This window comes from Crocodylus porosus, unplaced genomic scaffold (genome assembly GCF_001723895.1).
Source record: "Crocodylus porosus isolate Cpor-Errol unplaced genomic scaffold, CroPor_comp1, whole genome shotgun sequence".
Lineage (NCBI taxonomy): Eukaryota > Metazoa > Chordata > Crocodylia > Crocodylidae > Crocodylus > Crocodylus porosus.
Window position 1 is genome coordinate 13059636 of NW_017728948.1, and position 10111 is coordinate 13069746.

A 10111-nucleotide genomic window follows, 5' to 3' on the forward strand; every position below is an offset into this window, starting at 1 on the left:
GTAAAGAAGCCAGTGGCTGGTATTCATTCCATCCAGGAAGAGCACACACCAACTGGGACGCTTCCTCGGCCTGATGAAGGGTATTTGTGCATGAAAGCTTGCAAAGAAGAATTTTTCCAACTATTTGAGTTGGTTTAATAAAAGATATCAAATTTACCCAACGAACCTTGCCTGCCTATGTCTTTAGACCAACACGGCTACATCCTATACCCCTATAACACAGAATGTTTTTGGCAAGTTTAATAAATGTGAAAAAACAATAGTCATAACTTGAACTCATTTATTCCCCTGAAATGAAAGATGACAGCCATATTATCATTATCATTAAGAGGCATTTAAAAAAATTGGAGAAGCTTGCCCAGATCATGGTCCTTATTTCCTTTTTTTTAAAACAAAGACACCATGCTACAAATTTTATTTTTCCTTCATTTACAAACATATATAAAACATATGGAAACAAGCACAGTATAGTAACAAGATGGTAAATGCTACTTCTTCAAAATATACCATATTTATTTCTTAAACGTACATCTTTAATGCTAGTAACTGGAGGCTGTCAGATCTCACATATTCAAAGATGAGCTAAGTTCTAAGTACTTTGGGACTTGTTGACGACTACTTAGTATGTTCTACTTTTTCCTGGAGTCAATATAAGACTAATGTTCCAGAAGGTCATTAGCATACTACATGCAGCACAGTACTCCTGCTGATAACAGCAGGAACTGCATATAGAAATAGCCTTTAAAATGTCCCACATGTTACCTCATTACCTGTGTTGGCAGTCTCAAAAAGGCATACCACTTAAGTTTTAAGAAACTTCATCTTAGCACAAAGGTGAACTGATGAGGTGTGAACATATCAGATGTCAGTGAAGCTGTAGCACAACCACGGAAGGAGGGAGAGAGATAATAGCAGCAGCCTGTTATTGCTGTCCTTCAAAAACCTGGGAAAACCGAAACAAAACATAAATAAAATATCCTTTATAACCAGTTATGCAACTGAAATCATTGATATTTACATCCCAACAGATGTGCAAAATCCATCTTTTCCTTAATTCTACAAGGAAGCACGGTGACAAGACAATTAAGGCAGATCCAGAGATCCAGAGTCTGACTCCTGTGGAGGGCTGCCTCCAGTTCATCCTGGCTGTATATGGGTACCTGGTCATTCAGCCAGATGTGATGCTAGCTACATCATGCCCTTCTGTGCCACTGGCTCCAGAAACTGGCATGCCTTTATTAAGCCAGCCTGCTGTACCTTCTAGCCTCAGATGGCAGCTATAGGTGGGAGCTAGCTGGAAATGAAAATACTGTTTTGTTAACTCTAAATACAGAATAAAAGTTATTAGTAAGCCCATGTAGCCCATACTGCCATGACACTTTTTGAAGTAAGCAGCTTTCAGAAACCTGTTTTATAATAAATTATATCATTATAGGTGTGTCACAGAAATGAGGCAAAATACTTAAATTTTCCCTATCTTGAAACAGAAAGCTTTTTATTTTTCTATCTAAATATTAATCACAAAAGCATGGGACTGGAAGGGACCTCAAGTCATCTGATCCAACCCCCCAAATGAATGCAGGAATGCTACTCCCAAATCATCCCTATCTAATACTTACCCAATTTCTCCCTGAAAACCTCCAATGAAGGAGATTCTACAACTTCCCTGGGCAGTTTATTCCACTTCCTCACTGTTCTAACAGCAAGGAAGTCCTTCTCAAGATCTAGTCTGATGTGAAGCCACTACTTTGCATTCTGCTCTCTGTAGCAAGGGAAGAACAGTTGCTTTCCCTTTTCCTTATGTCAACCTTTCAGAAATTTAAACCAGCTATCAAGTTCCCCCTTAATTGCCCTTTCTCTAAGCTATACACTCAATTCTCTGTCTTTCCTTGTACAGCTTGCCTTTTAATCCCTTGATCATTTTTGTCATTCACCTATGGACCCTAACTTCTCCACATCTTTCTTAAAATGTGGAGCCCAGGACTGCACACACCACTCTAGATAAGGCCAAACTGGTGCTGAATAAAGTGGCCTTATCACCTTCCCTTGTCTTGCATGTAATATTCCTGTTGATCCAGCTCAAAATAGCATTTGCTTTTATTTATTTATTTTTTTTAAGATGCTGCTTGATAAAATACATTTTTCTTTTTCCAGGAAACACTTGTCATATTAAAGTATTATTGTTATATTCCTTCAGTGGTTTTAAATGGCCGCAGCTTTTGGAATCACAAATAACTGGACTCCAAATATTTGTTTTTCTTCCCTTCCTGAAACTAAGGATTCAGTTACTGATCATTTATAAGATATTTTTAACTTTTGTTTTAAAAGTCAAAGCAAAAACAGTTCCTCACAGGTTTTCAGACAGGTTCCTGTGGGATGGTTTTCAAGAAACATTTAAATTCTTCAGGAGAGTCAAAAAAAAAAATCTTTGGCCTTTGTAAATCAGATTTAAACACACTGGAAGCCAAACATCGCAGGGGAAACTTCTCTTTAAAAGTAGATCTTGATGTCTGAACAAATCCCAGTGTTGCTTCATAATTTCACCTTTTTAAAACACAGAAAAAGAAATAATGGTAAATGTACTTTTTGTATCTATATGTCCCATGAATTATCTTTCTATATAAACATTGGCCAAGAGAAGAATAACAGTGTATCCTATTATATTTTTTATTCAGCCTATTTAGTTTACAGGAATGAAAGACTATCAGTGTATTTTCCACATGAACGATAAGTTGCAAAAGACTCAATTCACCACTGTCCTACACCTTGTGTTTCATTGTCTGCCTTTGTTTATACCTGTGTAACTTAATACAAATTTAAGGTAGTGGAGAAGCAGGCCCCAAATGTCTTGGATTTTTTTCCCTCTGCTAAACAGAGTTCCTCATGCTCTGCAATCTGTTCTCAACCCTCAGTGTTTTTTACCATGGGTCATTACAGCTTGTTGATTTTCTTTTTGGAATTCTTTAGATTGAACAACTAAGAGTCACTTGATTCCCCCTTCCTTCTTGCGGGGGAAAAGGTGCACTGGAAGTTTAAATTTAAAATGAAAGCCTCACTACATTAAAAATAAGTTACACTATCTTTTTTAAATGGAGACAAACACGTTTCTTTAATTTGAACGAATATAAGGAAGCCCAATTGTTGATACTGTACTGACACTTTGCTCTCTTGTACCTGTAAAATAATTTGGAGGCAGCGTGGTTTCTTTCATTTAGTTGAAAAAAAATCATACTTCTGCCACTACATATGCAGGGGGCTCACACTTTGACATTACAAATCAGAAAATGCATGTTAAAGCATTCAACAGAAAACTTGCCATCTCTTATGTAAATTTAGTTTTGCTTAAAGAAAATACCGTTGGGTTAATTCCCCCACAAGTCTTAGAATTCTATTTGGCTGGTTTTTGAATACTCAGAGAATGGAAGGATAAAAATATAATAGATTTTACAAGCTGGGAAAGCAGACAGCCATAGACAGCACTGACCTAGGAAGTCACAGTCAAAATAAGTAGGTAGGAACAAATGCAGCAACCCCTGCTCAGTGACCGAAACACTGCCAGAGACCTGGGAGATGGAAATTGGAAGCAGCTAGTAGACTCAATCTTCTGTGTAAAAGCAATGTTTAAAACCAGAGTTCTTTCATTAATTTCCCAAGAAAAATCTGCCATGACTCAGCTCTTCAGATTCAGACCACATGATATATAAGAAAGATATGCAATATCTTTCCTCCTTTCCCCACCTGGATCATTCTCCAGATGTGTACAACATTGAATGAAAATGATTCCTATCAACAAGTAACACATCCCATTCTGCAGCATTCTTCCAGCCCTCTACTGACAGGATTAGATGGTGCAGCACTCACCAGGAACAATGCACTTGTTTTGCAAACAGGTAGAAAGCATGTATTCTGAACAATCTGCCTATTGAAAGCTAGGGACGTTACTAAAATACAGTGCTCTTTCAGCTGGTTTGTGACAATTTGGATGAGATGTGTCGTGCAGCATCACAATGGCTTGAAAGCAGATTCATGCAGTGTGACAGTTTCTTTGAGGTTTGAGACGCTGATAAAACAAGATATTTAATAATTCAGCTAGTGAGAAGGCTAGAAAAAAAACTTTCGTTTTAACTTTAGCACAATGGCCTGATTCTTTCACCTGTGCAGTTTGGACTGTTAATCATACATACGCTTCTCATAAATCTGTTTCTTTTTCATTGTAGGAATCCTTGGAGTCCAGATTTGTCTTCCACAGTTTGATCTGCTGATCCCAGGATGTCAAGCTGCACTTACATTCATTTTGCATCCCTGAAGGAAGTCCTTCTTCTTTAATGCTTCTATTTATAAAGACATATTAGATGCTTTCAAACATTAAATTAGCACTTTTAAAAAACAGATCACATTTCCCAATTTCACTGTCAACTGGAAGCTTGTTCTTTCAAGGGTTCAGAGACCACTGAAATCATATGAAGAACTGTCACTGACATTAATGATTGATTCTTAATGATACACATCTAAACTCTTAAAACTGATGAACCAATCACAATACTGAAATACTAACTCAGCATTCTATTTTTAGTAGAGGTGCAATGATATATCAGTCTATGTCGGCATCAATAAATGGGAAATTGGCATTATTGCCAATCGGCCTTTTTTTGGCTGACGTGGCTGATAATGTTGCTGATAAATGCTGTGTGCATACATGCAGCCACAGCATGCACATGGCTAGCCAGCCCGGCACCTTGGACAGCAGCGTCTGGCTGGTAAGTCTGTTGGGGGAGAAGAAGCAGAGAGCAGGGGGGAGATTAAGGCCCCTGCTGTGACAGAGGAGGGAGGCTGGGGCTGGGGCAGGTGCTACCCAGCTGTGGGCGGGGCATGACACAGAACGGAGCTGCAAGTGGTTCATCCGGGGGAGCACAGGAAGTGTGGGGGTGGCTCCCAGCACTCTGCGCACCCCTGGGGAAGGCATGGGGGTGTGTGTCCCCCAGATCCATGTGTGGGGTGAAGGCAGGTTGCCACTGTGGGCCAGGGCCAGGGGCAGCACTAGGCTCTTTCTGGCCGGGGGTGGGTTGAGCCCGGGCTGTGCTTGGGCTGGGCAGCAGTGGCACTGGGAGAGGAAGCTAAGTGGTGGGCTACAGTCCCCCTCCCAGCGCTGCCAATGCCTGCCCCAAGCACAGCCCTGGCCCAACCCCCCCACCAGGGAGAGACCAGTGCTGACCCCAGCTCACAGCGGCAGCCTGCCTTCACCCTGCACTTGGATCTGGAGGAGCACAGTCCCCCCATGCCTCCCTGGGGGTGCAAACAATGGCAAGAGCTGCCCCCCTCCCCACGCCCCTTGGACAAGCTGCTCATGGCTCCATCCTGTGCCCTGCCCTGGCTGGGCAGTGCCTGCCCCAGCCCCCCTCCTCCCCTATCATGGGGGCCTCAATCTGCCCCCCCACACACATACTTTCCCACCCCTTTCCCACCAGCAGACTTACCAGCCGGATGCTACTCTCCAAACTGCCAGGCTGCATATTGGCAATTGGATTGGTATCAGTCAATATGGCTCATTAATAATTAGCTACCAGTATTGGCCCAAAAAATATTTATCTGTGAACCCCTAAGTTTTAGTGGGCTGTAACACAGGATGCTAAGAGAGGACTATCAGGTGGTCATAGCTATCACAGTAAGATATTAGATTAATTAAGCTCTCAATTCATACCTTTTACGTACCAATTACGACTGCTGTACTCAAGGTGTTGTCTCCTCTATTTGATACTACAGTGAAGTGAAAATCTGTTAGAAATGTTTGTATTAGTCATTGCTGCAAATGCAGCATTGTGACTTCATTGCAGAATGAAGGGAAAACCATCACTCAGGAAAGCCATTACTGAAAACATATTTTCAAAGGAATAAAGAAAGATTGTTCTACTTATTAATAATAAAGGAAAAACAAAACAAAGGTAAAAATTACCTATGCATTCCCAATTCATAGTTGAATGGATTATAAAGGAAACTGGCATGTTAATCTATAGAACAGGAACAAAGTGGATTCAGCAAAAGTTAAAAGAGGGTGCTGGCAGCATCATTCTGGCTATGTCCCATGAAAACAAGTTCTGCAGAAAACTTGTCAGACCTTCCTCAATAGTCCTGGCAAAGACTAAAGAAGGGAGATCCACACCCCACAATCCAGTGAGGCTGACTGCCCTACTGGAGGAAAGTGCTGCAGGAGGTTCCATTTATTATTCTTCAATTTTTTTTTAAATTCATCCTTAAATAATACACAAAAGGCTCTTGGCTTAGTGGTTTAAGAGCAGTACATTTTATCCCCATCCAGGAGACTGGCTCAAGAGGGACATCTGATTGAGGTCTTCTCTTGTCCACTGCTGAGGACTGACTGTGAGCATCATTTAACTGAAAAGGTCCGTGGTTAAAATCAAATGGATGCACAGTGAGTTGGGGAAAATACTGACCAAGGAAGAGACATAAATACAAATGATGGACCTTCCTCACAACAGACTAAATGTGTCAGAAAACATAAGAAGTTGTCATACACTTGCCTTGCTATTTCTTTAATCTTTTTCCTCATTATTTTATCTTCAGCACCCACGTTTCTCCAGTCAGAACACCTCGAAAGGGAGCTACAGTTTTCTGATAACATACACCTGCAAAGTTTAAACCGCCAAATAAAGCAGCAGCCTTTTATGCCTCACTTTCACCTCAACAGTAGCCAAAGATTAATGCATTTACTTTGGTTACTTAGCTAAATAACTTTACTAATGTGATAAAATGACACCTGTATCAAATCATAATTTACAGTTTATTCTCTGAAAGACTGTGTTCTGTCACATACATTGCACTTGCAGTGAAGCAGTGTATTAAGGACAGCCTTCATTCAAGCTGCATACATTTTAAAACCATCTTTAAGTATACTCAGTAGACATTGCAACCCAATTTGCAATTATGTCTTTAAAGACATCTTTACACCCAACTTAATACTTCCAAAAATGCTGCAGTGTATAGCATAGGCTTTATACCTCTCCAGCATCGAATCCGATTCTCTGCACTCTTCTCTGTCAAATACAAAGTCAGGTTCGTTCTGTATTTCATGGTTCCGCCCTTGAGGAGGCCTGGGTGGCAGCTGAAAACTGCAGAGAAGCAAACGCAAACATTAGATGTTAGGTACGATACTGTGTCCAACAAGGCAAAAAGGTAGAAGCTTGTGACCGCTGCATTTAATAAGCAAAAAGCCAATTATTAGCAAGCCCAATTCTACAAAATACAGAGTACCCTTCACTTTCCTTGAAGTCAGTGGGAACAAAAGGGGCCCAACACCTTTGCAGGATCAGATCCTGAGAGAAGGAAGTTTTAATAGCAAATAGACAGAAGCCAGGTTGGAAACAGTCACAGAACCAAGAATAGGCATCACATTTAAGGATCTTGGAGAAAAAAGGAGGGGCACAAGCCAAGAGAGAAACAGCTGGGAGACCAGAGATGGTATCTTAAGGAGAGAGCTCCACCAGGATAAAGGTGGAAAGAAAAGAACTAAATGAAACAGTGAAAGTGGGGATGGTTAAAAGTAAAATATATGGGAAGGGATTTGTAGCACGAGAAGATATGAATAGTACCATGGTATTTACTTGGTTACTTCTTTACTAAACTATTCTCATTTCACCATCTTCACCTGATGCTACCCAGTTTGAGCTCCCTGTAAGTGCCTCCTGACCTCCAAATTCAGTAAAATTAGAAAGAAATTGAAACAGTCTCAAAAAGAAACAAAGAATCAAGCTCACAACATCATTTAAGGGGCGTTTATCTTCTTCACCTAGGCGCACATTAGAGGAACAAACAGTGCATATAAGCATTGGCCACAATGATATAAATGTACACAGCACGATCAGTATATGTAGCATTATAAAATGTAAACAGTACTAAGTGGCTGGTTTCTGTTCCAATTTATAGTCTAAAACAGCAGTTCCCAACCTCGGGTTGCGACCCAAATGAGGACTGCGGGGACAATTGACTTATTTAGATTTAAGATACCTTCCATGCTTGCACTACCTGGCCTACAGCTAAAGCTAGTTCACTTTCACAGTGAAATGCACACACTGTTTTACATCGTGCTACACAATGGTTTGGACAAAGTTAAGAATACTTTTCCTATTAAAGTCACAGCCCACTTTAGATAAAATTGCAGCCATTAGGAATGTGTTTTATAGAAGCCCAGTCAATAAAGTAAGAAAACACACAAACAGTTGAACATTTCAGTAAACTACGCCAACACGTCGGCTGGACTTTATACCTCTCCAGGCTGTTCTCTTGATGTCTATACAGATTTTTGCCATCAGACATGGGGGAATCAGGACCGTTCTGTTTTCTGCGTTTCCATACTGGAGAAGAATCTGGTGAATGACTGCTGCAAATGTAAGAAACAGGGATACAGCATTTATCTCGTTTGCTGGTTCCATTGGTCATAGATGGTGCCTCAGCTAGGTTTACTTTGTAGATTTTTTTATGGTTGTTTCCTACTATTACTGTATGATACGCAGAGAATAGCTGAAGAAAACAAAGATGTTTTGGATGCACGCCAACAACTGCTTTTGAACCAAGGCATTTGCTGTCCACCAAGGAAGTAGTTCTTGGTGCATAACTGTCCATCTCACAGAATGCAGTACTGCAGCAATGGATAGGGCTTAAAAGTGAAACCATACAACCCTACATGCAGTTCCTTTCAGCTCAGAGTGAAGACATGCCAGTGCGGCTACATGAAGAACCTTACTACCACTTTACGTGCTGTTCTAAGACAGCATGTTAGTTAGGGTTGTCAGTCTTGCTCTCAAAGGTGCTACATGTTCTACCTTTAGATTCAATGGCTAGAGATACTTTAGCACTCAACTACAAAAATATACAGCTAGCCCCAAATACTGCAAATTCCTTTTTCTATAATTACAGCAATGGCTACTCCTAGTATTTTGGCACATTCAGCATTTTCCACCACAAAAGCACTGACTGCAACATGATCAAGTACAGAGTTGCCAAACAGGGCAATTATGTCCTGGCTTCCTCTCTATATCAAGCAGCTTGTTAATGAAAATTGATTTTAGCAGCACATCATGCACTGTTCCAGTAATCCCAACAGGAAAGTTGTACTTCGTACCTCTCAGGCCCATAATCTGAATGCTCGCTTTGGTTTTCATATGAATTTCTGTTCTGCTTTTCAAACTCAGAAGAATCAGGGTCATTCCAGTCTCTGCAGTGCCGTTCCTGAGAACTGCCTGGAGGGTCTGTGTTACTGAAAAATGAAAACCAGCAGTTACTGAGGTATTAACTGCACTATGAGAACACAACTGGAGTTACAATAATAATAAGCACAAAGCTTTTAATTTCCAAAAAGTGGTAATGAAAAATGTAAATTGTTTTTGTTGTGTTGTAATGCAGTTGCTACATTGTTTCCTTCATTTGTGACATTAAAATCAATATTAAAAAGTTGATTTAACTGGGCAACACCTTATGCAGAAGCTCAACCTTAAAACGCACACAATGACCCTCATCCCAAGATATGCATCTAGCAGTCAACTTCAGTAATAGTTAACATTCTGTATTAACAGACTTGCACCAGCAGTCTCTTTGGGCATCATTGCACATCACCTGGACAAGGGGGAAGACATTGATGTCATATATCTTGACTTTAAAAAAGCCTTTGATCTGGTATCCTATGATCACCTCTTGACAAAACTGGCTAACTGCGGCCTTGGCCTCACCATGAGCCACTGGCTGGGGAACTGGCTCTGGGGTAGCACACAGTGGGTGGTGGCTGATGGAAGTCAATCATTGTGTTGTGCTGTGACCAGTGGAGTCCCTCAAGGCTCTGTCCTTGGGCCCATACTATTCAACGTCTTCATTAATGATGTGGACATTGGTATCAGAAGCGGACTGGCCAAGTTCGCCAACGACACCAAACTCTGGGGTAAAGCATCCACACCCGAGGACAAGAGGGTAATTCAGGCTGACCTTTACAAGCTCAGCAAATGGGTGGATGAGAACCTGATGGTGTTTAACACTGATAAATGCAAGGTTCTCCACCTTGGGAGGAAAAACCTGCAGCATCCTTACAGGCTCGGCAGTGCTACGCTGG

General features: G+C 40.9%; 1 protein-coding gene across 6 annotated transcripts in view; it reads right to left on the minus strand.

Moving 5' to 3' along the window:
• Positions 1–2314: 2314 nt before the first annotated feature.
• The window catches only part of LOC109322304 (histone RNA hairpin-binding protein-like), a 20806-nt gene continuing 13009 nt past the window's right edge, over positions 2315–10111 (minus strand). For 2 of the 6 annotated variants that reach the window (XM_019553359.1, XM_019553364.1), the window contains 6 exons: positions 9134–9268; positions 8279–8392; positions 7014–7124; positions 6537–6641; positions 4185–4331; positions 2315–2544 (listed from right to left, as the gene is read on the minus strand). In XM_019553359.1, the coding sequence (XP_019408904.1) occupies positions 4190–4331; positions 6537–6641; positions 7014–7124; positions 8279–8392; positions 9134–9268 (607 nt within the window). In that variant the 3' untranslated portion in view covers positions 2315–2544; positions 4185–4189. The remainder of the gene's footprint in view (positions 2545–4184; positions 4332–6536; positions 6642–7013; positions 7125–8278; positions 8393–9133; positions 9269–10111) is intronic. The other 4 variants (XM_019553361.1, XM_019553362.1, XM_019553363.1 and 1 more) reach the window with 4 other exon arrangements.